General features: G+C 44.8%; 1 protein-coding gene across 1 annotated transcript in view; it reads right to left on the reverse strand.

The window, feature by feature from the left end:
* Positions 1-647: 647 nt before the first annotated feature.
* LOC126336487 (uncharacterized) overlaps positions 648-27,390 on the reverse strand; it is a 237,498-nt gene continuing 210,755 nt past the window's right edge. The window contains exon 14 of the mRNA XM_050000230.1: positions 648-1,014. Within this exon, the coding sequence (XP_049856187.1) occupies positions 714-1,014 (301 nt within the window). The 3' untranslated portion in view covers positions 648-713. The remainder of the gene's footprint in view (positions 1,015-27,390) is intronic.

Here is a 27,390-nt window from a genome sequence, read left to right on the forward strand (position 1 = left end):
TTTTATGTGAAACATCAGGTTCTTTGCTACAAAATGCCACGTCTACGGATTCTGTGGGTTACCTGTAAAAAATTTCTGCATCGTGCAGCAACTCAACCCGTATACTTGAATTTTTTGTACAGTCCCTCTGTTCCCCCTACGTGCTTCCTCTCAAGTATCTTCTTCTGCTCCTAGACAGAAAATATGGTGCGTAACTTCTGAACTGTTGCTTCCTTGGGATTTTCATTTTTCCTAAGACGCAGTAAGGGTGCGACTACTATAGGACACATAGTGACCTCGAGTTTGAATGTTAAGCTTGGCCGGCCGGAGTAGCCGAGGGATTCTAGGCGCTTCAGTCTGGAACCGCGCTACCGCTACGGTCGCAGGTTCGAATCCTGCCTCGGACATGGACGTGTGTGATGTCCTTAGGTTAGTTAGGTTTAAGTAGTTCTAAGTTCTAGGGGACGGATGACCTCAGCAGTTAAGTCCCATAGTGCTCAGAGCCATTTGAACCATTTTGTTAACCTTGTAGCACGTAGAAGTTGACTGCTCGCAGTGCCTAATGATGGTGCATATAGGTCCTGCTCACAAAGGAAAGCTAGTGAATGGGAAGGAGAAGGGCGCAAATGTAACGAAGTTGAGCGAAAAAATGAAAAACTTCAAATCTACAGGCTTACGGCGATATTTTATTTCGAAAAAAGTTATCATGGTACTGTCTTTCGTGTATTGGTCTCTCAGGTGGGCTGATTGGTGGGGTTTCGCCACTGTCTCTCGAGGTTTGTTGCTGGTCTGTCGGTGGGCTTCTTGAGATCGAGCTCCAACTGCTCTTGTAGTCGGTTCAGCCGCTGGCGCACCAGTGGGGTGTGGTCGGAGACGGAGTCCTTGATCTGTGTGGTATTGGTGGTCGTGGTGGAGCGCTGGTAGCCGGGCGATCGGCCACTGCTGGGCCAGTACCACACCAAACGAGACACCCATGCCCTCAGACTGCTGCGCAGCTGGCCGTTGCACAGCACGAAGAACACGAACAGCGCCATCCTGCAGACAGCACGGAACTATCAGTGGTTGAGTTGGTAATAAGCGAGGACAACAGGGTTGGGAGACGATAGTGGAAAAAAAAGGCGCAAATTTTGTACATGATTGTTTTATTGTCATATTGTACTGGGCGATAAACTGCAGGGATAGATTGCTGACTGGAAATGGAGGAGAAATGCTCCCATGAACATGGTGTCTGGAAATGGTCGGTGTGCGTGAAACAACAATGAATCATCAAGGAACACTGTACAAAGCTGCATTGCATCCACGTCACAACAGATGTACAAAGTGGTACCCATGTGATGCAATGCAATCGTTCACAATTTTTTTTCTGTATTGTTATTTTAAACACCTTGTACAAAGGTGGGCTGTCAGCGGCGTAGTACGCTGCTCTTAAGCCTCAAGTGGTACAATATAAGACATAAAAGAGGGGTGGGGTGGTACAGATGATACAAAACAAATGGCGGGCAAAAAACTGTAGACACAGAAAACAATATACACGAAGCCGTTCACGCGGGACAAGAAAAAACACGAAAACCTGTTGACACCTCGCAGGAACACTGATGACTGCGACGGCACATGTGAATGACGGGGTGTGACGGGGAAAGAACACTAAACACAAACACGAAGGCACACACACATGACACTGATGGCGAAAATCTCTGGCGTGCGGATGTCCATTGAGCATATAAGAGTCTGGGGACCTGCCAAGAGAGGAGGAGGGGGGTGGGAGAGGGAGAGGGGAGAGCAGAGATGCCAAGGGCAGGGGAGATAGGGGAAAGGAAGGAAGCGAGGAGGGGGGGGATAGGGGAAGACCAGGGGAAGAGGGGTGGAGGAAGGGGGGATGGAGGGAAAGGAGAGAGAAGGTAGGGATGGTGCCCAAAGGAAAAAAAACACAGGAAGAGGGAGGAGGGATCAAAGTTGATAGGAGGGGTAGATGGAGGGGAGGAGGACGTCATCAGGGAGGAGGAGCTGGCGGAAGCCACCTTGGGAGAGAGTAAGGAGGGTGGAGAGATGGAGACTGAGTGGTATGTGGGAATACAGGTGTGGCAGTGGGCGGGGGTGGGAGAGGACGGGTGAGACAAGTGGGTGAGGAGGATCGAGTTTATGGGAGATGTAAAGGATCTGTATCCGTTCGAGGAAAAGGAGGAGGTGGGGGAACGGAATGAGGTCGTACAGGATCCGTGTGGGGGAAGGGAGAAGGATGCGATAGGCGAGGTGAAGAGCATGGCGTTCAAGGATCTGAAGGGATTTGAAAAAGGTAGGGGGGGGGGTGGAGATCCAGACAGGATGGGCGTAACAGAGAATAGGGCGGATGAGGGATTTATAGGTGTGGAGTATGGTGGAGGGGTCCAGACCCCACGTACGGCAGGAAAGGAGCTTGAGGAGACCGAGTCGGGAGTGTGCCTTGGCTTGGATTGTCCAGAGATGGGGGTCCAGGACAGGTCGAGGGTGACGCCAAGGTACTTAAGGGTGTGGGTGAGGGCGATAGGACGGCCATAGATGGTTAGATAGAAATCGAGGAGGCGGAAGGAAGGGGTGGTTTTGCCTACAACGATCGCCTGACCGTTCACACGTCTCATTATAGATTTTTGATGACAGAAATCCCATAGCTGTCATGGTCTGGTGCAAAAACCAGACAAAACCCTTCACCTGGGGGTAAGTCCGCTGCTGATAATGCTTGCACTCGTTGCAGGCGATATGGATAGCAGCAGTTGTGATGTAGTATATACATGGTGATCCATTGAACATGACCAGGCCAAATATCTCACGAAATTAGAATCAAACGAAAAAACTACAAAGAACGAAACTTGTCTAGCTTGAAGGGGGAAACCAGATGGTTCTATGGTTGTCACCGCTAGATAGCTCTGCCATAGGCCAAACGGATATCAACTGCGTTTTTTGAAATAGGAACCCCCATTTTTTACTACATATACGTGTGGTGCGGTAAGAAATATGAATATTTTAGTTGGACCACTTTTTTCGCTTTGTGATAGATGGCGCTGTAATAGTCACAAACATATGGCTCGCAATATCAGACGACCGGTTGGTAACAGGCAGGTTTTTTAAATTAAAATACAGTTGTTCCAATGTGATACATGTACCTTTGTGAACTTATCTTTTCTGAGAAGGCATGCTGTTACAGCGTGATTACCTGTAAATACCACATTAATGCAATAAATGCTCAAAATGATGTCCGTCAACCTCAATGCATTTGGCAATACGTGTAACGACATTCCTCTCTACAGCGAGTACTTCGCCTTCCATAATGTTCGCACATGCACTGACAATACGCTGACGCATGTTGTCAGGCGTTGTCGGTGGATCACGATAGCAAATATCCTTCAACTTTTCCCACAGAAGGAAATCGGGGACGTCAGATCCTCTGAACGTGCGAGCCGTGGTATGGTGCTTCGACCACCAATCCACCTGTCATGAAATATGCTATTCAGTACTGCTACAACCGCACGCGAGGTATGTGCTGGACACGCATCATGCTGGAAGTACATCGCCATTCTGTCATGCAGTGAAACATCGTGTAGTAACATCGGTAGAACATTAGTAGGAAATCAGCATACATTGCACCATTTAGACTGCCATCGATAAAATGGGGCCCAATTATCCTTCCTCCCATAACGCCGCACCATACATTAACCCACCAAGGTCGCTGATGTTCCACTTGTCGCAGCCATCGTGGATTTTTCGTTGCGCAATAGTGCATGTTATGCCGGTTTACGTTACCGCTGTTGGTAAATGACGCTTCGTCGCTTAATAGAGCACGTGCAAAAAATCTGTCATCGTCCCGTAATTTCTCTTGTGCCCAGTGGCAGAACTGCACACGATATTCAGTGTCGTCAACATGCAATTTCTTGTGCCTAGAAATATGGTAAATGTGCAATCTCAACACCGACGGTTTTGAGATTCCAGATTCTCGCGCAATTTGTCCGCTACTGATGTGCGGATTCGCCGCGACAGCGGATACAACACCTACATGACATACTGAATGGAATGAACAGTTTACTGAGCACGGAATATAGACTGGAAGTAAACCAAAGAAAGGCTAAGTCGATGAGGAGTAGAGAAATGAGATTAGCGATAAATTCACATCAAAACTGTGAAGCGCGAAGCAGACAAAGTGAAGGAACTCTGCTATCTTGCTACTAAAGTAGCACATAAAGGCCAAAACAAGATGGCAGGCTAGCACACGACAAATTTCTGAGAATGTGCTTTTGGAGCACAGTGTTCTGTGGTAGTGAATCATGGATTCTGGAGAAACCAGACGAGAACCGAAGCGTTTAAGCCGTAGTACCATAGAAATATGTTGAAAGTTTACCGGACTGGAAAGATAAGGAATACATTGGTCCATCGCAGAACTGGCGAATACAGCAGCATATGGAAAATTCTAACAGGTAGAAGAAATACAATGAAAGGACATGTATTCATACATCACTACCATAATAGCAAAGGGAGCTGTAGCTGGTCAAAACTGTTGCGGAAGACAGAGACTGGAATACAATCAACAAGTAATTGACGATGAGGGTACATGTGCCACTCTGTGATGAAGAGGTTGGGACCAAGGAGGAATTCATGGAAGGCCACTTCAAACCAGTCAGGAGACCGATGTCTCAATAAAATCATAAGTAAGACGAGAAAAAAGACGTCAAGAAGGTTATGCAATAGATTCCAGTCTTATAAACGTATGTAGACAGTGGCTTGTAGAAGAAAACTGGAACTAAAACATTATTTATTAGACGAGTGGCACTCTGAGCTGCATTAACACTGAAGAGCCAAAGAAACTGGTACACCTGCCGAATATCGTGTAGGTCCCCCTCTAGCACGCAGAAGTGCTGCAACACGACGTTTCATGGACTCGACTAAGTAGTGCTGGAGGGAACTGACACCACGAATCCTGCAGGGCTGTCCATAAATTCGTAAGACAACGAGGGGGTAGAGATCCCTTATGAACAGCACGTTGCATGGTATCCCAGGCGTGCTCAACAATGATCATATCTGGGGCGTTTGGTGGCCAGTGGAAGTGTGTAACTCACAAGAGGGTTCCTGGAGCCACTCTGTAGCAATTCTGGACGCGTGGGGTGTCGCACTGTCCTGCTGGAATTGTCCAAGTTCGTCGGAATGCACAATGGACCTGAATGGATGCAGGTAGTCAGACAGGATGCCTATGTGTGTTTCACCTGTCAGAGTCGTATCTAGACGTATCAGGGGTCCCATATCACTCAATCTGCAAACGCCCCACACCAATACAGAGCCTCCACCAGCATGAACAGTCCCCTGCTGAGTTGGATTCATGAGGTTGTCTCCATACCCGTCTACGTCCATCCGTAAACGTTCATCCGCTCGATACAATTTGAAACGAGACTCCTCCAATCAGGGAATATGTTTCCCGTCATCAGGAGTCCAATGTCGGTGTTGAAGGGCCCTGGTGAGGCGTAAAGCTTTGTGCCCTGCAGTCATCAAGGGTACATGAGTGGGTCTTCGGCTCCGAAAGCCCATATCGATGATGTTTCGTTGAATGTTTCGCGCGCTGACACTTGCTGATGTCCCATCATTGAAATCTGCAGCAATTTGGCGAAGGGTTACACTTTTGTCTCGTTGGACGACTCTCTTCAGTCATCGTTGGTCCTGTTCTTGCACAATCTTTTTCCAGCGACAGAGGTGTCGGAGATTTGATATTTTACCATATACCTGATATTCACGGCACGCTCGCGATACGAGCGTATAGGAAAATCCCTACTTCACCGCTACCAATCGCTCGTGAGCCGACTATAACACCACGTTCAAACTCAAATCTTGATAATCTGCCATTGTAGCAACAGTAACCGATTTAACAACTGTCTTATACAGGCGTTACCGACCGTGGCGCCGAATTCTACTTTTCCACATATCTCTGTATTTGAATATGCATGCCTGTACCAGTTTCTTTGGTACTTCAGTGTATATACATTGGTTGTACAACCAAAGCATTGTAGAGACTTCGTAAATGTTCACCAAAACTTCAGTAACTATGTGTGGTTTTTAGAAGAGATGAAAACGTGAATATTTGGCACATATACAAAATAGATTACTGAAACTTTTTATCACATAGTGGAATATTCCTATTGGATATACAAAAAAACCTGATTTGGTTGTAAAACATAGAGTTAGGAGAGTGAAACAACCACTGGTGACTAAATGTTTGGACGATCACGATTCTACACAGAAAATGGACTTCGGGGTATATCTTTCATCGTACATTGTTTGACATGGAGCTCTGCAGCAGACCACACCCTTTATGATCACATGTCGACCTAACGACATTGTCAGTCACGACTGCGGTAGGCACGAGACCATCGGGAGTCGACCGTCGACAGACGGAAACATGTCGGCTCTTCCCGTGATTCACATTTTTGCTACACTAGGTCGATGGTGGTCTTCACAAACGCCGCCATCGCGGTGGGCGGCGGCTCGAAACGTGCAGCGCGCCACGGAAGCAGGCTGGTGGGAGCTGTATTTATGCTGTGGGCGACATTACCCTGTGCTTGCATGGGACCTGTGGTGGTAATCGACAACACGTTGACAGCTGCGAACTAGTTCGGCCCCTCCATACTTGATTTCTTCCCCGAAGGGAATGTCATCTTTCAGTAGTATAATTCTCCGTCTCTCGGAGCCAGAACCATGCTACAGTGATTTGAAGAGCATTATAGTGAACTTAGGTTGATGTCTCGGCGACCAAACTCGCCTGATGTACATCCTGGGGAGTCCATTTTGGTTGCTGTCGGGCAACGTTACCGCGTACGCCAACCATCAGCCCCTTATTTTCGCGAATTACATGACCTGTACGTAGACATCTGATACCACGTACCTCCACAAAACTATCAACTAACTGTCGGATCCGTGATGCGCATAATCAGTGATGTATTTTTGTTTCAAAGACGGACAAAAAAGCTATTAGGCAGGTATGTACGTATTCCAGAATAATTTACAGATTTTCTTCACGTGTTTCATAATTGAAAAACAACGACAGATGACAAAAGCAAGGGTGCTAAGTGGGTCCTGATATATGCAGAATTGTTACCAGAGTTTTTATGATGTCACTGATAACATCACAATACACTGTTGCAATACTTCTACCTCCGCTCCACCTTCACACCACGCCTCTGACGTCATGGACTATTGGCGTGTGTATAAAATGAAAGGAAAATTTAAGAAAGGCGTGAAATTCAAAATATTTCAATCGTGCTAAGTGTAAAATGATGAGAAATTCAAAAATCCAAGATGACTAACTTTATCATAGCTGTATTCCATCTCAGTCCGAGATGGTGATATGAGATAGTGGACGTTAGTACAGCCTGCATGGATGGCAATCCGAGATCAGATGCAAGATGGTGGATCTTAGCGCGGTCTGGAAGGAGGACAGTTCATCATGGCTGACATTAGCAGAGACTGACAACATCACAATCGAAGATGGCGTTCCAAAGAGGCGGGTTTTGGCTTACTAGCATAGTCTGCGTGATTGTTAGCTCACTTATACTAAATATATATTCCTATATGTCGATCCAAGGCGGCGAACATTGAGCACTTGCCCTACTGAGCTGTCCTGAGCCCCACGACGCCAGAATTCAAGATGGCTGACCTGTTTGATATTGGCACAGCATTCACTGTTGCCAGAACACTTGTGACAATTACAGAATACAAGATGGCGAACTGTTGGATACTGGCCCACAGTGGCCATTTGTCAAAGCCATGATTGCCACTTGTCCTATGCAGTCACAGCTCCCTGGCACAGCCTTTATGGTTGCCAAATAGATTGCGCCAAGTTCAGAATCCTATTTCAAATCTAAATAATTTTTACTGTAACATAGTGATATATGACAGTGTAAATGGTAATTTGTTAGAATTTTGCTTAATGTTTTAAATAAATTTATTTATCTCAATTCATATTATTACATGTTAATGTAAAGCACAGTCAGTACCAGCTGATAAATGATTGACACGCAAGTATTGTGTAAACAGTTGTTGTCATACATGTTTTTCAGAACTTAGATACCACACTGTTGTGTTATTTCTGCTTCATATTGTGCCAAGAAATCTAAAGGTGTGATCGATTAACTATCAGCCAAGATGAAAGTATACACTTAAAGAGGATGAACACAGATGATCCAAAACATTATAATTACACGCTTAATAGTACGTTGCCATGCCTTTTACACCCAACATTGCAACAGAATGCGCATTAACGTCGACTGTTTGGAGAATGGGTCGTCAGTGAGATGTGTTTCTTGGATAGCAACACAGACAACAGAAGAGGATGAAATTAGTAGATGTGGTAAAATCCGTTGATTATCACGTTAAGGCTGTCTCTGTTAGGCGTGAAATGGCCTGCAGGAGAGATCACGCTCATGAGGTAACTGTTGCTGGTGGTACGAGATGAAGGAACGTTGCTTTCGAGTTAGATGGCATTTGAGCTGAGAGGTCGTTTGGTAAGTATTACATCGGTTTTCTGTGACCTAGAACAAATTATATAACTCATCTGCACTCAGTAGTTTAACGGTTCTGGATGTTAGGGCTACAATAATTTATTGCGACTTTAAAGTTTTCATGTTAAAGATGCACAGTTCTTTCTAGGTACCGTGGTGAGATGCAATAGTAAGAATGATTACCTGTAAGGGATGCATTCACAATCAATGTATACATATCCATATGTTTGAAAATATCCCACTCATTGTGTAGAACTACAGCTATTATTACATACACTGTGCTTTACATCGTGCCTTTTGATTGTCAGTAAATCTAGCATGCTAGTGAAGCTGTGTTACAGTAGATTTCCAGAGGTATATCTCATCACATGTTTACAAAATTCCCTTAAACACCTGGCATAGAGCTACATTACGGATGGAGGGGGCGATACGGAACCAACTGCATTACGCCAATATATGGCAACTGCATATTGGTAGAGTTTGTGCTTGCCACAGTATCGTGACTTATTCGTCAATATGATGAATCTTTCATTTCATCGTCGAGGTTTCACTTGAGTTAGCCGGCCCCTATGGCTTTATAGTCATGGCCCCTCTTCAGGTAAACAGTTCCGCACTTATTTAGTTTTTTGGACTTGTTGCTCTTGTTTAGATAAGAAACTAAAATAAAAATATAAATGAATAAGCAGGAACTATTAAGTACCTGGTTTCGTGTTCACGGTTTTCTCGGTGGCATTACCTTTTTTCTCTTCATGGTTTGCCCTCTTCATGATTCGAGGAGCAAAAGAAATTTTTCTTCTATCAAGCTTGGCTCAATCTTCGGTTCAAAACTTTCCATAGAATGCTGTTAGTGTTTGAAAAAAAAAGTAGAGGTATACTCTTGAACTAGTAAGCAAAATATCATGGGTCCTGGCAGCCCAAGACTTCCAGCATAAGCAGTCACCCTCGCACTGCCAACAGCTTCATCAAAGAGGGCGAAGTAGCAGGCACAGTTTCAAGACACTCTCTTTAAATTGGGGTGGCAAACTGCAGCAAAAACGTGGAAGAATCAGCAATGATCAACGGCTTGAGGGTGCAGAATGTATCGGAAACCATTTCATTAAAAACACATAATGTGTATCCACAGAACACGTGGTCTGTAATTCAAAAGAAGTATCATTGATGCTCTCTCCATTCTTAAAAGATTCCTGATGATTTTCCCAGTCGAGTCTCTGGTAAGGAACAGCAAAGGAGAAGGTGACTACCAGAAAAAGATGGAACAACCAACGAAGGGGGTAACATTTTATGAATCGGAGCATGGAATGTCAGAAGTTTAAAGTAGTAGGAAAGCTATAAAATCTGAAACGGGTAATGCTGCTGCCCAATCTACTAGACATAGTGATGGTCAGTAAAGCGAAACGGAAATATAAGGATCACTGGCCCATAGGAATATAGGGTAAAATAAGCTGCAGCAGAAAATGGTGTAACGGGAGTAGGATTCGTTATGAGCAGGAAAGTAGGGTAGTGTGTGAGTGACTGTAAACAGTTGAGTGGTAGGTTTGCTCTCATCAGATTCGACAACAAACCAATGCTGAAAGTGATAGTTCAGGTGTACATGCTGGCGTCGTACCTAGAAGATGAAGAGATAGGGACAGTATAAGGACAGTGAACGGGTAACTGAGCATTTGAATGGAGATAAAACTCCGATAATCATTGGGGACTGGAAGGCAGTTCTAGGGGAAGGAGCAGAAGAAAAGTGTTACTGCAAAATATGGAGTAGTCAGTGGGAATGAGAGACGAGAAAGATTAGTTGAGTTCTGCAGTAAATTTCAGATGGTAACAGTGAATACACCGTTCAAGAATCACAAATGGAGGAGGTATAACTGAAAAAGACCTAGGGACGAAGGACGATTCCAGTTGGATTACGTCATCGTCGTAGTCCGAAATCAGATATTGGATAGTACACTGAAGGCCTCAATGAGGAGGATGACTTGTCTACTGACTTGATAGATGTCGTTAAGGAAGACATAGGGGATCCAATATCAGAGCAGTGGAAGACTTGAGACAATATAAAGCGAAAAGGGTAGATAACATTTCATCGAAATTTCGAAAATAATGGTAGGTAGTGGCAACAAACGACTATTCAAGTTCTTGTGTAGAATCTATGAGACTGGCGATGTACCAAAACACTTTCGGAAAAATATCATCCACACAATTCCGAAGATAGCAAGGGCATATAGGTACGAGAGCTATCGCACAATCAGCTTAACATCGCATACATCCACGCTACCGTTAGGAAAAATACACAGAAGGATGGAAAGGTAACTGAGGGTGTCTTAGATGACGAACAGTTTGACTTTATGAAAGATAAACGCACCAGAGAGGCAGTTATGACTTTGAGATTGATAATGAAAAAAAACTGAAGAAAATTCAAGGTACTGTCACAAGATCTGTCAACTACAAAAGTGTTCACCAGTGTGAAATTGTACTAGATGTTCGAAATTGTGAAAAAATAGGAGTAAGCTACAGGGAACGACGGGAGGTATAAAGTATGTACAAGAACCAAAAGGAATAATAAGATTTGAAGACCAAAAATAAAGTGTTCACATTAAAAACGTTGTGAGAAACGGATTTAGTCTTTCGCCCTTACTGTTCAATTAGTACAACAAAGAAACTATGCCGGAAATAAAACAAAGGTTCAGAAATCGGATTAAAATTCAGGGTGAAGGATATCAGTGATTAAGATTCGTTGATGATTTTGCTATCCTCTGTGTCAGTGAAGAAGAATTACAGGATTTGTTGAATGGAATGAACAGTTTAATGCGTGCAGAATATGAACTGAGAGTAAACGGAAAAAGGCAAAAGTAATCAAAAGTAGGCTCTTCTTCCAGTAACTAGCAATTTGTATTAACTTTCTCCATACAGTGCATTTCTTCCAATAATCTATTTGCCAATTCTTCTTCAATAAACATTGTATGGTGGCCCATACAAATACCCTTTCGTAAATTCACAATGCCTTACCCTAATTTGGATACCACATCGACAATGCACTTAATTTTGGATAATCACTTTGTGTCCATTCTGAATCACAGTTATCTTGCAGCTCTTTCTGTGCCTGTGTGTCCTTGTATTTCTACAATGTTAGTGCCATGCCCTTAACAGTGCCTTTTGATTCTACATGATACAAGATCTCTAACATTGCCAGTGTGCACACATTTCTTTATAGCCTTGATTTCAAATTACTTTGCCATAACTATTCATTACATACTTTCGGTCAAATATCATTGATAATGAAATAATAAGATACACATATTTAACGTCAAAACATAATATCCAGGTTGAAAAAATAAATAATGTGATAATTTTGAGGTACTGTGTTGTGGTGCCCCATTCATAGATGTATTACACCCAAAACTGTAACAAACCTCCCCATACATAATCAAGTTATAGCAACATTTCATTGCAACAAGTTGCTGCTCTCCCCCCTCACCCCAGAGTCATAGCAGAATTGTAACGAATTTCCCGTATTATAGAGAAATTATAGCATATTTCTCGAATTACATTGAAATTGTAATAAACTGCCCACTTTTACAGTGAAATTTTACCAAATTTTCCCCTGTTACACAAAAAATGTAACAAATTACCCATAGCATCGTCATGTCGTCACAAAAATTATAAAAAAAAATTGCTCAGTACACCACTATGTTAGCGCAAAATTCGCTGAAGGCCTTCAAGCTGCAGGACAGACGACAGACCCAACATGCCCTGTCTGTACAAGTTTTGTGTTACTCACCTACCAATTGTGTTGACATGGATGTAATAACAGGTGCAAATACATAGATTTCACAAGTGTTGAGTGCTTTCACGAGAAAACCTCTCAGCCCCCACACTCTCAAGTCCTATTGCTTTTTTCCGTCATGTTACAACAAAAGTGTCCGCCCCCGGTAGCTGAATGGTCAGTGTGATGGATTGTCAATCCTCTGTGCACGGGTTAGATTCCTGTCTGGGTCGGGGAATTTTCTCCGCCCAGGGACTGGGTCTTGCGCTGTCCTCATCATCATCCTATCATCCTCATCGACTGCAGGTCGCCGAAATGGCGTCGAATTGAAAGACCGGAACCCGGCGAACGGTCTGCCCGACAGGGGGCCTTAGCCATACGACTAAATTAAATTCAAATAACAGAAGTAAGTCACTTGTTAATGATTTTTGATGACATACTTTGAAACCAGTAACCCAAGTTCAGGTTTCATAATCAGCTTTGACTGTAAAATATTTTATTCATTGTAATGGCCGCAGCGGGATAGCCGCGCGCTCTGAGACTCCTTGCCTCGGTTTGCGCGGCTTCCCCCGTCGGTGGTTCGAATCCTCCCTCGGGCATGGATGTGTGTGTTGTCCTTAGCGTAAGTTAGTTTAAGTTAGATAAAGTAGTATGCAAGCCTAGGGAACGATGACCTCAGCAGTTTAGTTCCATAGTAACTTACCACAAATTTCCAATTTCGTGGTAATGGGTTTCAGTCTCTGAGGATCATCTTCAGATCAAAAAGTGTCTTATTTAGCGATCTGCTGAGGTGGCACTATTTACAGCTGACCTGTTTTACCCATGCAGCAATGACATATTTCCATACCACTAGTCTACATAACCCATTCATCTGTCGAACTTCCTGTTATTATTATTATTATTATTATTATTATTATTATTATATATCGTGTGTAAGTGTGTGTGTTTTGACGCTTTTAATTTAATTCTCCCTATGGTATTGGCTATCTGAGATGTTGAAGAAGGAATCAACTGAGTGTGCAGACAGGCTCTCTGACGCAGAGAAACACACAGAACGGTTTCCAGACGAGTTCCATGAGACAGCACTTGGTACAACGGAGCGGAACACGGAATTCTTCCCAGATTTTGAGTTTTCATTATCTCCAACCTCTGCACCACTCGTCAAACTACTAGCGTTGCGTAGTGTGCTGATGAATGTTGTGTTATAACTCAATGTAATGTACAAGCTCAATTCAAGTGAGACTAAACATGTTGTTATAGGCTGTTATAGGCTTCTAATTAGACTGAGAGTACAATGCAGTGGTAATTTTTTAAAATACACAGTTTAGTGACACGAATTTAGTGCTATTAGAATATGAATGGTTTCAATTATGTCAATATCTGGCACAAATAACTGCAATGTTCAGCCATCAGAGTATTACTGGTATGAGTTAAGGACTACCCAAGAAAAGTCAAAATAAACAACAAAAATACAGTGCAGTGCACTCACTTTCAGGAATCCACATTCAGTAACTTGATGTATGCTGGGAAAGCAAACTAGCGTGTGTTGAACGATTGGACTAAGTTTTGTCATTAAGTGTTTGAGTATAAATAGAAATATTTGGCATACCCTTGCAGACCTTAACCCATCACAACCATCCAGAATATTTAGAAATTTTGACACTTGTTGTCCTTAATTACACAGCACGTGCAATGCATCAACATCATTGCCTAATATAGATACTCCTAGTTTGTATACTCAAACATGTTGTTGTGATCCTCAGTCTGAAGATGATTTGATGTAGCTCTCCATGCTTCTCTGTCCTCTGCAAGCCTCTTCAACTCTGAGTAACTACTGCAGCCTATAATCTACTGAATTTGCTTACTGTATTGATCTATTGGTCTCCCTCTACGATTTTTATCCTCGAGACTTCCCTCTGTACTGAATTGGTGAGTCCTTGATGTGTCACGATGTGTACTACCAGTCAATCCCTGAGTCAGGTTACGTCACAAATTTCTTTTCTCCCCAATTCTATTCGTTGCCTCCTCATTAGTTACATGTATTCCCCTTCTAATTTCAACATTCTTCTGTAGCACCGTATTTTAAAAGCTTCTATTCTCTTCTTGTCTAAACTATTCATCGTCCATGTTTCTCTTCCATACATGGCTACACTCCATACAAATACTTTCAGAAGAGACATCTTGATACATCTATATTCGATGTTAATAAATTTCTCCTCTTAAGAAACGCTTTTCTTGCCATTGCCAGTCTACATTTTATACCCTCTCTACTTCTGTTACTTTGCTGTCCAAATAGCTAAACTCACCTTCTGCTCTAAGTGACCCATTTCCTAATTTAATTTCCTCAGCATAATATGATTTAATTAGACTGCTTTCCATTATCTTCTTCGTTTTGCTTTTGTTGATATTTATGTTGTATCCTCCTTTCAAGACACTGTCCATTCAGTTTAACTGCTCTTACAAGTCCTTTGCTGTCTCTGACAGTATTACAATACCACCAGTAAACCTCAAAGTTTTGATTTCTTTTTCCTGGGCTTTAATTCTTACTAAAAAATTTTTCTTCCGTACCTTTACTGCTTGTGCAACGTACAAATTGAATAATATCAGGGGCAGACTACAACACTGTCTCCCTGCCTTCTCAACCATTGCTTCGCTTTCGTGCTCCTCGACTAATATGACTAACGTCTGGTTTCTGTTCCAGTTGTAAATAGCCTTTCGCTCCCTGTATTTTATCCCTGCCACCTTTAGAATTTGAAAGAGGGTATCCCAGTCAACATTGCCACAAGCTTTCTCTACGTCTACAAAGGCTATATACATAGGTTTACAGTTCCTTAACATATCTTCTATGAGAAGTCGTAGAGTCAGTATTGCCTCACGTGTTCCTACATCCAAACTGATCTTCCCTGAGGTCAGCATCTACCAGTCTTTCCATTTTTCCGTAAAGAATTCGTTTTAGTATTTTGCAACCGTGACTTATTAAACTGATAGTTTCGTAATTTTCACACCTGTCAGCACATTCTTTCTTTGGAATTGGAATTATTGTATTTTTCTTGAAGTCTGAGAGTATTTCGCTTGTCTCATACACCTTCCTCATCAGATGGACGAGTTTTGTCATGGCTGACTCTCCCAGGGCTGTCAGTAGTTCTATCAAAATGTTGTCTACTCCCAGGGCCTTGTTTCGACTTAGGTTTTTCTGTGCTCTGTCAGATTCCTCACGCAGTAGCATACCTACCATCTCCTCTTCATCTGTGTCCTCTTACAATTCCATAACATTGCCTTCACGTACATCTCCGTCGTACAAACCCTCCACATATCCTTCCATCTTTTTGCTTTCCTTTCTTTGCTTAGGACTGGTTTTCCATCTGAGCCCTTGATATTCATATAGGTCGTTCTCTTTTCTCCAAAGGTCTCTTTAGCTTTCCTGTAGGCGGCATCTAGTTTTCACCCAGCGATATGTGCTTCTAAATCCTTAGAAATTATCTTCAGCCAATCTTGCTTAGCCATTTTGCAATTCCTGTTAGTCTCGTTTTTTAGACGTTTGTATTCGTTTTCACGTGCTTCATTTATTTACTGCATTTTTATATTTTCTCCTTTCATAAATTAAATTCAATATCACTTGTGTTACGCAAGGTTTTCTACCAGCTTTCGTCTTTTTACCTACTTGATCCTCTGCTGTCTTCACTGTTTCATCTCTCGAACCTACTCGTTCCTTTCCCTGCTCTTTTACTCCCTAATATTTCCTCGCTAACTCTCTACAAACTCTCGTTGTTTCAGTTCCCATGTCCTTAAATTAATACCTTTTTGCAATGTTCACTTTTAAACTACAGTTCATAACCAGTAAATTGTGGTCAGAGTTCACATCTGGCTCGTGAAAATGTCTTAGAATTTAAAATCTTGTCCTGAAATTTCTGGCTTACTACTATATTATCAGTCTGAAGCCTTCCGGTGTTTGCCGCGCGGGATTAGCCGAGCGGTCTCAGGCGCTGCAGTCATGGACTGTCCGACTGATCCCGGCGGAGGTTCGAGTCCTCCCTCGGGCATGGGGGTGCGTGTTTGTCCTTAGGATAATTTAGGATAAGTAGTGTGTAAGCTTAGGGACTGATGACCTTAGCAGTTAAGTCCCATAAGATGTCACACACATTTGAACATTTGAATACCTTCTGGTGTTTCCAGGACTTTCACGTAAACAACCTTCTTTCACTATTCTTAAACCAAGTGTTAGCTATGATTAAATTATGTTCTGTGCAAAATTCTACCATGCGGCTTCCTCTTTCATTCCTTTCCCCCAGTCCATATTCACCTACTATTCTTGCTTCTCTTCCGTTTCCTAGCATCGAATTCCAGTTCCCACGAGTATTAAATTTTCGTCTCTCTTAATCGTCTGAATAATTTGTTTTATCTCATCACACATTTCTTCGATCTCTTCATCATCTGCGGAGCTAGTTGGCATATGTTATGTCAAGTGCCGGCATGCCAGTCGGGAACAACAGGGAAGAGAAGGCTGTGAGAAGGAGTCAGCCAATCACATGCTGACCAACCCCCTTCCAGGATGACAACGCTCAGTAGCTGCCCCTATGTGAAGAGGACATAAGCCCCGCGCCCGACTGGTGGCGGTTCAATCCGATAGCAGCTTCAAGATTAGCCACTTGGATAGCAGCGTCAACGTTAGGTACTTCGATAGCAGTTCAGGAAGACTTAAGTCAGTTAGAGATCAGCAGTCACTGAAAAGACTGATGATTTCGTATATCACGCTTTGCTTGCGACGCATCTGCGTAGCTGCCAAAGTTAAATACCTATGATTTTCTTATTGTAACAAAACTCATTAATACCACTTGTTTGATTGCTTGTCTAGCGAACCGAGTAGGCAGGATTCCTACACACAACAGCATATAAACTTGTAGCTTCGTGACTATCTTGGCTACAATAATGCGTTCACTATGCTTTTCGTAGTAGCTTATCCGTGTTCCTATTTTGTTATTCATATTAGACTTGCTCCTGAATTCGTTTTGTATTTATAACCCTTTATTCACCTAAACATATTGAACCAAATAACAGATACAACGAAAGCCCAAAATACCTGGGAGTCATTCTAGACAGAACTACCTTTCCAACTTGGCCAAGAAGATACAAAAACCAGCGAACCTTGTGAGAAAGCTGGCAGGTAGTACATGGGGAGCAACCACATCAGTTCTTCGAGGAGCATCCCTTGCACTGGTATACTCTTCAGCAGAATACTGTGCACCAGTTTGGCTCCGAATCACCCTCGTAGAGAAAGTAGACGTCCAGTTGAACTTAGTTACGAGAGTACTTAGTGGTACAGTCCGGTCTACACCTAATTGCTGACTACCAGTGCTTTCAAACATCTGTCCTCCAGACCTCCGTCGAAATGCTGCTCTTTACAACCTCTGTCAGCAAGTTTCTGAAAACAACTCTATCCCTCCTAATGACGATTTTCTATCACTGCCCGGGAGACGCCTCAAATCTAGAAGACCAGCATATGAAATGGGGGTCCAAATGCTATCCACAGGATTGGACCAGGACGCAGAGTGGAAACGTGAGTGGCAAGCTACAAGAACCCGAAACCACAAACTTGTAGTTAATCCAACAGTTCCAGGATTCCACCAACGAAGGGAGGCGTGAGTGGAGTTAAACAGATATCGGACCGACGAGGTTAGGTGCAAATACAAAATGCTCAAGTGGGGCTTTTCAAGTGAGAGTGTGTGTGACTGTGGTGACATCCAAACAATGAGCCACATTGTGAATGACTGTCCAATCAGACGCTTCCCTGGTGGCATTGAGAAGCTCCATCAAGCACCCCGCAATGCACTCTGCTGGATCGAGTCCATCAACATCGGAGTGTAGTCTGAGTCGTTTTAAAACTTGTGTACTATATATAATTTCACATGTTCGGTTTTATATTTATTTCTTTGTTTTGCTAAATGTGTATTACTGTAATTGATGTATACGATAATAATAATAATTGAACCAAATTTTAAAAAATGATTGTCTATCGCTCTGTGTACCATTGCAGGCAACTTCCAAAATGTTGCATGAAATATGCAGCTGTGATTACTGAAGCATACAAAGGGGACTAGAATGATTTGCATCTTTGATAGTGTAGATAAGTGAGACAGTCATGTCATATCTCAAGGAGAAACTAGAAAAATTTACCTATAGCCAGGATCATACAAAAGAAGTGTAGCACAAGTACAAACGAATAGTTGTCTATCTAGTGGCTACATACGTATTTACTAGAACCGTTTTCTGTGAGGATTCGTGACTTTAGAGTCAAGTTGTTGTTATGTCTAAAAGACTTTGCACATTTCACATTAGCTGAAACTTAACAGTTGAAGTGTTGTAATGTCAGAGTGATACTTTACATTTCATGTATTGTCTATTGTTTTTGCTGCGTTAGAGACACTTAGCAGTTCATGACTTTCATTTGTCGTTGTTGGAATTAGAACTTCATTGATAGAAAAGACAAAATGGTTAAGGTCCTTACAGCCGAGCCAGTTAGGGGAATAATAAACTATTTTTAATACAAATCGATTTGAATCATTTCCCGCAGTTGGGAGGATTGTAATGGATGTAACATATTTTTTGCCTGAAACTCTATCACCCTACTGGATGAGCTGTAACTCCCACCCATTTTGGTGACCCTATATAAGGACGTTATCTCTCCACAGGTAGATATTGATCTAAGATGAAAGGGATGGATTCAACTTTACCGTGCACACATCACCCCTAGGCAAAAAGAAACCGTCTGCATTCGCTGAAGGACTATGGTTGCACAACAAAATTAAAGTATGTGTGAATGAACCATATAAGAAGTATGTGGGAGGAAAGTTGTTCATCATGAGTGCGACAGCATTCTGCACCATGGCAGATACGTGATCAGGAACCATGCTACTCACTGCATAGCCTGGACATTGCATCCAGTGCATCGTGCAATATGCCACATAGTCCACGCATTTCACTACATATTTCACAGTCGAGGTATTTTATTTGGTGAACCATGCAGCACACTGCATAATATTGGTGTGTCAGGTATCACGTTGTACTACATTGTCCGGTTGTCTCCACATCGTACTACAACGTACACATGAATGGCTCTTGTAGGAGGCATCCTCCCTCCCACAGAGGACAACTTCATCTGAAATCTTTCATTGTAACCTACATAAAATAAAAATCCCTACTACCTTGAATATTTCTATGTTCGACGATTGTCGGAAATACGTCTGTGTCTCAGTACAGTAGAACATATTTCAGTGTACCACACACTAGCAGACTCGCAGAAATTCTCGAAGTCCAGGCAAGCAGCATCTGCTGACACTTGCTATCACGAGTGTCCGCGACCTTGGCTCTCACGATTTCCCATGGAAATGCTGTTGATGGAGGAATTACACCTACATTCATCAGAAAGTATAAAGAAACCCTATAGAAGCCTCTGATGTATATACCACACTTCCATATGCGTCACCCAGGGCAACTATTGCTTTTAATCCGAACTATATCCACATTAAATGATTTATCTGTGAAAACTCGTCACGCTGTTTGTACATGCACAACACATAGTAAAGCAAAAACGCTTAGATGTAAATATTCTGTGACGTGATTTCTGTGTAGTGTCAAAAATGGCTCTAAGCACAACAGGACTTAACATCTGAGGTCATTAGCCCCTAGACTTAGAACTACTTACACCTTAGAACCTAAGGACATCATACACATCCATGCCCGATGCAGGATTCGAAGCTACGGCCGTAGCAGCCGCGTGGTTGCGGATTGGAGCGCCTAGAACCGTTCGACCACTGCGGCCGGATATCAGGTGTCATTAGCAGAGCTTAAAACTGAGTGAATAACGCCATAGGGTTCTTTGATGTACAGGTTCAACGGTAAGCGAACAGATTTGACACAAAATTCGCTGATTTCAATCGAAATTGAAAAATCAATTCGCATTTCCTCCTGATATTTGAGTCTCAAAAGAACAAGCGATGGGTGGATGTGGTCTGCATCAGCTCTCTGTTGCATCTGGTTTTCTTGCAAGCAACTTGGACAGACACACTGATGTGGTCGTTACCTTTTCGAATGAATCACACAAAGATTGATAAAAAGTGAAAGACACCTTGCTATCACGCCACACCAATAGATTTTAACCATAAAAATCTTTCGCAATAAATGCACACGCCTAGATTCCTCTGCTGTCTCCGTATAAAGAGATCTTCTTAAAATACCTGATGCCATTTGTACGATTAAAACACATGCAATTCTTATGAGAAATTATTTAAAAAATCACTTAAAATGTAATTTTAGCTGGTACACTAGATATATAACTGTAAGGAGTGTTATAGTTTAACATACTGTCTGCATCGAGATCATTAGAAGCAAAATTATAGCTCACACTAAAGAGTGTATAAATCAATAGTGGCCTTGTTGGAGGATCCACGTCAACATAGCCACCAAATTCGTCTGATCTGAACACATCTTGGACGCTGTTGAATGCCAGGTGCTATGCCAGCAATTTACAGGAAGTAATTCTTCATGCTTTCCCGGCGATCTGTTGACATCTTGGAAATTCGGGAATCCAGCCGGATGTTCGCGTCGTTCTCGCACGATATTTCATCAGCGTGCCTCGCTGTCTTCTTCAGGTGCTACCTCAGACTGGTCCTTGGGTCGATCGAGTCCAGTATTTATGCCTGAGAGGAGCTGGGCGTTCCCTAAGCGGTCCGCGCCGAGTCGAGTGTTCCATCTGTGGTCCGCGCCGCTAGACTCAGTTTCAATGAACCCCTCCAAGCGCGGATGTTACGACTGCCATCGGTGGCGTTTTGGCCGTCCTCAACGGTTGTGGTTGTTATCTGCGGTGTGTCAGACCCGATATGAGATGTTGGGTACTCTATCTCATGACTGTTACTATGATTTCCACTTCTGTTTGGTGCTGTGCGGTCCCTAATCGGTCTGCGCCGCGCCGTGTGTTCCGACTAAGGACGTCCAATGGGACGGCCCTTATAAGCCGTTCGAGCAGAAGATCACTCGGGTGGCGCCCACTGCCAGCGTCAGGACTGCCGGCAATGAGCTTTACCGGCTCTCCATGAGCACTGATGAGGAGCACCGTGCAGTCATGGATGTCATCTGCAAAGATGGCCTCCATTGCTACACGCACCCGTCGGAGCCGCTCAAGCTGTTGAAGGTGGTGATCCGTCGCCCCCGACTCCAGTTTGGGGCGGATTACCTACGTGAAGAACTGGAGGACATGGGCTTAGGCATCCGCACACGGGGCTCATGAACTCCCCACGCACCCACCGCCCCATGCCGCTGTACCAGGTCGTTCTTGTCGACAACCTGGAAAATCGCAAGATCTTTCAGGTGCGGTGGGTTGGGGTGTCGACATCGAAGTGGAGCCACTGTGGGCCAAAGGCAGGAGGGCTCAGTGCTTCTCATGCAAACGGCTCGACCATGTGTCTCGCTACTGTTCGATGCCGCCCCGCTGGGTCAAGTGCAGGGCCCAGCATCAGAGCAAGGAATGCACGCTCTCACGAGAGGATAAACCGACTGGCTGCAACTACGGCGGCGGGCACATCGCGAGCTACCGTGGATGTCCTTCCTGCGTGGCCGACATCAGCATCGTGGCCGGGCTGCCCCTTCCCGCAAGGTACAGCCTGGCACCAGCTTCGCTGATGCCGTCAAGGGCGGGGGGGGGGGGGGGGGGGGCGCCCGCTCCCACCCCTCAGCGGCCTGCTGCCCCCGATGGCTCTGCGCCGCAGCGGCCTGCCTCATCCGCAGAGGCTGCTGCCCCTGCACCCACGCCTGCCGCACCAGCTGCCGCCCCCCGCTGGCGCCGCCGACGGCCGCGGCGTGACGTCCTCGCGACGGAATGTCTGGCCACTGATGCCCCACTGGAGCGACGGCAGTCTGTGCCCCCGCAGCCACCGCCTCCTGCGGTCCCACCGCCGCCTACTGTTCCTGCCTTGGATGCCGCCCCAGGGGCCCCAATGGCTCCCGATGCCGCTGAGCTCCGTACGCTCCTGCGCTCCTGCGCCGGCTGCTCGAACAGCTCGTCACCACCGTCACGTCCGCCCTCCAGGCTGGCGTTTTTCCTGCTGACCGCCTTGGCTAATGAGCATGTCCATGGGCTCATGGTGTGCGGTTTTAACGCACGCGTCTTGGTTCCCCAAGAAGGGGAAATCCGCCAATTCCTCCGGGATGAGGCGATAGACATTTGTCTCGTCTGCGAGACGTTTCTGAAACCTGGTGTGGCCGTCGGGGTGGCGAACTATCGGTGCTACCGTACCGACCGGCCCACCCATGGAGGAGGCACCGCCATCTATGTGCAGACTTCACTGAAGCACCATGAAGGCCTGATGCCGCCTCTTGCTGCGGTAGAAGCCACTGGGGTGGCTGTCACCACCACGGCGGGGGTCATTACCTTCGTCGCCGTCTACAGGCCACCGAGGGGCCACCTCCTGGAGGCCGACCTTGATGCCCTGCTCACGCTGCGTGGGAAACTGTTCATTGCGGGTGACTTGAACGCCAAGAGCCCGCAATGGAACTCTAGAGTCACAAACGTCAGCGGGCGGCGCCTTCTTCGCATCATTCAACGTCACGGCGCTGTCGTCCTGGGTCCATTTAACCACACCTTCTTCCCCAACAGAGGCCAGTCCGAGGTGCTCGACGTCGCAGTCCTGAAGGGCGTCGGGCACTTTACGTCGGCTACCATCCGCTGCGTCTTGTCCTCTGACCACCTTCCGGTGGTCTACGACATGGACGTCGTCGGCGCCTCTCTTCCGCCTGACCGCCGCACCTTCCGCTGCATTGACGAGGCCCGATTTCGGGCTGAACTGCTCGGTCGCTTCGACGGTGCCCCAGATCCTGCCCTGGAGGGGGCCGCTGCTGCGCTGGCCTTCTTTATGCGGCTCACTCTCAGCGCTGCTGCCGCTGCGTCTCCCCGTCAGCCGCGGCGGCCTGGCAAGATGTCCCGGCGGCTTCCGCCGCACATCTTGGAGGCTATAACGGCCAAAAACCGTCTCTTCCGTGAGTGGCAGTTCACTCGCCAGCCTGCGACCAAGCGCCGCCTCAATCGGGCACGGCGCGAAATCCGGACCGCTATCGACCAACACCGGAACCGTGACTGGGCTGGCGGGCTGGCCTTGTGGCCACCCTCACCACGGCTGATGGGAGTGCCTGGCGGACCGCCAAGCACTTCCTCCCCCGCCATCAGTCTGTTCCTCCGCTCCACGTCGGCGACGAGGTTGTCTGTGCCCCAGACGCCAAGGCCAACGCCCTCGCCGACGTGTTCGCCGACAACTTCCGCCCGATCGCGGACGTCTTCGATGCCGACCACGTCCGTCTCGTGGAAGCCTGAGATTTGCAGTACAGTGCAGTGCGGACCACAGATGGAACACTCGACTTGGCGCGCACCGATTAGGGAACGCCCAGCTCCTCTCAGGCATAAATACTGGACTCGATCGACCCAAGGACCACTCTCAGGTAGCACCTGAAGAAGATAGCGAGGCAAGCTGTTGAAATATCGTGCGAGAACGACGCGAACATCCGCCTGGATTCCCGAATATCCAAGATGTCGATTTACAGGAACTTTATAAACATGTGGTGACATTTATCTCTGGAAATTTGTAGCACTGATCCACTAGCATTCTAGATCTGCCGCCATCCCAATACAGCATGTAGAGCAGAGTGTGTGTCATAATAGCAGTAATTCTGCACACTGAGAGGGATTTTTCCATATAAATGGATGCATTTCCAGTGATTGTCTATGTATCTCTCAGAGATAATTATTCTTATGATTGCATTTGTCAATGGTATCTCAAAATAACTCTGCCTTTGTAACACGAAGAAGATTTGAAATTGGTAGGAGGTTACTGTAACCACGAAATACTGAACCTTTACATTGGTGAGTACAGTTGACTTAAATTAAGTGTTCTGTGTCAACTAGTTTGTAAGGTAGCAGCTTGAATGAATGTTAATTTCGCAGAATTTGATATGTTGCAACAAGTAGATGGATATATCATCTGACATACTTTAGTGATAGTGAGCAGAGTTGCCTATCAAAATGTACAGTATGTAATGCATACAGGTATGACACTCGATTCTACAGTATTAACACACTGAACCCGAATCCTGCTTGTCAATGAGAAAAAGGTGAAAAACCTGCTGGAAGAAACGCTTTTGTTGGGACAGACTCGAGTCGCGCAGCCACAGCCTGCATACAACGAAAGGCTCCTGTCAAGGGTTCGGTGACCTGTAGTGAGGGAGACAATGAATGCAACAGGCGATACATCGAATGGATCAGGTAACGACCCAGTACTGCCTGCGACGGAGAAACTCTTTAGAAAATTGCGTTGGGGAATTCCCAAATGCATAAAAACAGGCCTGAGATGCAGTTAAAAGACTGTCGCATTTACTGATCACATGAAAGGTTCTTGGTACTCTCGTGATGTATACGTGTAACTTTTAGGCGTAAGGAGCGGACACAAAATGTCTGATTGGCTGAAATAAGCTCGGAAGAAGTAGAAGTGGCGAGAGTACAGCGCAGTTTGAAGGTGAACCGTTTGCGACTGTCGGGGGTAGTTTCCACGAGATGAAAGGAACGCTTCAATTGCTCTGAAAATGCTGTGACGCAAAGCATGGAAGGACACAGGTGGAGGACAGTTTACCACGAAAGACAGAGTACCGAAAACTTTGGGGACTCTCGTCTGGACCAGATCACGAGCTGGTCGTGCCGGAAAGCGCTGACGGTAACAAGGGCATCATCATCACAGAAGCCGTAAACACACACCTTATCTGCATATTCTTCATTAATTTAGATGTGTGGCATTTTAGCAAGCGCTTGTACAGACACATTTAAACGATGCTTTCCCCTAATACTCTCTCAATATCTCGAACTATTTCGCTCACAGAACAACATGGACAACTGCACGTTCAGCTGGATAGTTTACGAGTAGGAACACGCCCTGAGGAAAAAAGTTGAAAGCAACGAAGTAAGTTGGGCTAGAATAAAACGACAGAGACATATACGTGGGTCAGACGCATACGTGAGGGCCATTAGCCCAAAAACAATGTACCTTAAATGTGTTCCATCTCGGAAACCATTCTTGTATTTTGGGAATTAATACTGAGAAGACTTCAAGAACTTTCTTGACTGTCTGTGACAGGATTCACGTCTTAGGCTCGTAAAAGACAGGGAAATCATTCAGCTGTGTTGCAGATCATGCGACAGTGCGCAATTGTACGGCTGAACTATCGACCACGGTCACAGCCGACCTACAGCTGGTGGTTGCTGAAGGTCGGTGGATGGCACCTCCCATGCAGCATCTCTTCTTGTACTCTAGTACGACTGGACCTTGAAAACTTAGCGTCGACGGCCGTCTGCCAGAACAAACCCCCTTCCTCTTCCAAACTCTCAAATATTTAAGTCTCCCCCTAACTCATTGGTGTGGAGATTTTAGTAAGTTTCTGATCTCATACTACATTACAGAATGCGGTTCATTCTTAGGGGTTGTTCATCCGATTGCCCTTCTAGCTCCTATTGCCTACACTTCGGGGTTGTCAACTTAAACATCCATTGGTAATCGTTTACTTGTTGCGAGATAGATTCTTCCCTGCACCCTCACCTTTGGTATCGCTGAGACGGTTGGGAAACAGGATTTGTCATTGTGCAGTTCCTGTCAGGGCCTCGTCAGAAAACTTTACCTTTTAGCCGTGACTCCAGCTCGTCGTAATTGAGGTGGAAAGTTTCACATGTGATAGGAATGAAAAAAAGACCTTGTAACCACTCTGCCGGTTATATATATTATTTAGGAGAAGCTGTTCTCCGATGCATCTTCTCAGAAAGGATATTCTAATAAATCGGAAGTGTCTCATGTGATTCCCATGAGCTACTAGCAACATGACCCTTCATCATCATGGGGTAAGCTACGACCCTAATATGTTTGTTGTAATCAAAATTCAGACTGTCCTTTGGTTGGGAAGAGATTTTGCACTCTGACTCCAGTTATGCTAAGCTACCAGTTCCTTGGCCCTATATGCCTCTTAAGTTTCTGTATTTCTATAATTATTTGGATTCGATATTTTATTGTTATTGGTTTAAGATATCATTCTCTTACCAGTTATCAGTTACTTTTTGTCCGTATACCGTCGATAAACCTGGTCGAGCAGATTTCTTGTGAAAGCTTCTGGATTTGCAATTGCGTCTTCAGATGCTGTGATTGGTATGTCATTGGAAAACACAACAATGTCAATCTGCAACACATCCTACTCCTACTCTGATCACCGCCAGCGTATATTCGAAAACAAAATCTCAAAAGAGATGTCCAAGAACGTCTTGCACACACTCTTTTTTGAAAGTATCTCTAGCATAATGCTACTGTTACACACTCATATACTTGCAGAAATCGACCGAGTTGTAAAAGATTCCACCTGCGAACCCAGAACGCTCAATAGGATCATAATATTATATCAAGAACCTCCTACATGTCCAATGTTATCACTGCATCTGACCTTAGAGAGTTGTCAACATTCACAGAGCTTCACTAGACGTTTGTTCACTTGCCTCTGGGTGATCGACGTAGCTTATGACTCCCTTGAGACGGAACACAAAATGCGCTGATGTCTTTGTTATCACATTTTCTGATCGGTATAACTCGTATCCCAGTGGGCTCCATTGCACGCAGGGATGGTACATGCCTCTCTCTCCATCTAATATAAACATGGTAATTTTTCGAATATATACGGAAAATCAAGAGACGTACAGTTGCTCCTGACAAAGGCGATGGAGGTAACTATTTTCTTTTCTTTTCTTTATTGTTATTTTAATACCTTTACAATAAAGGTAGGCCGGCAGCCGCCTATTTACGCCGCTCTTCGGCCACAGAGAACACATACAGGACAAGAAAGACAGAAAAACAAACGAACATGGTGAACAAAAACGGGGGAGAGACATAGTAAAAATAAATGAAGCCATTCACGGGCGCACTGTTTGGATAAAAAACGTTCATTACTGTGAAGCACTGACGCGAAGACATACGAACATTGGCGACGACCTCCAGCGCACGAAGATGCACTGTTCACGCACAAAGCCAGGGACCTGCCAAAGGGATGAGGTGCGGGTAGGAGGGAGAGGGGGAGGGTGTTGATGCCAGT

Source organism: Schistocerca gregaria, chromosome 2 (genome assembly GCF_023897955.1).
Source record: "Schistocerca gregaria isolate iqSchGreg1 chromosome 2, iqSchGreg1.2, whole genome shotgun sequence".
Classification (NCBI taxonomy): domain Eukaryota; kingdom Metazoa; phylum Arthropoda; class Insecta; order Orthoptera; family Acrididae; genus Schistocerca; species Schistocerca gregaria.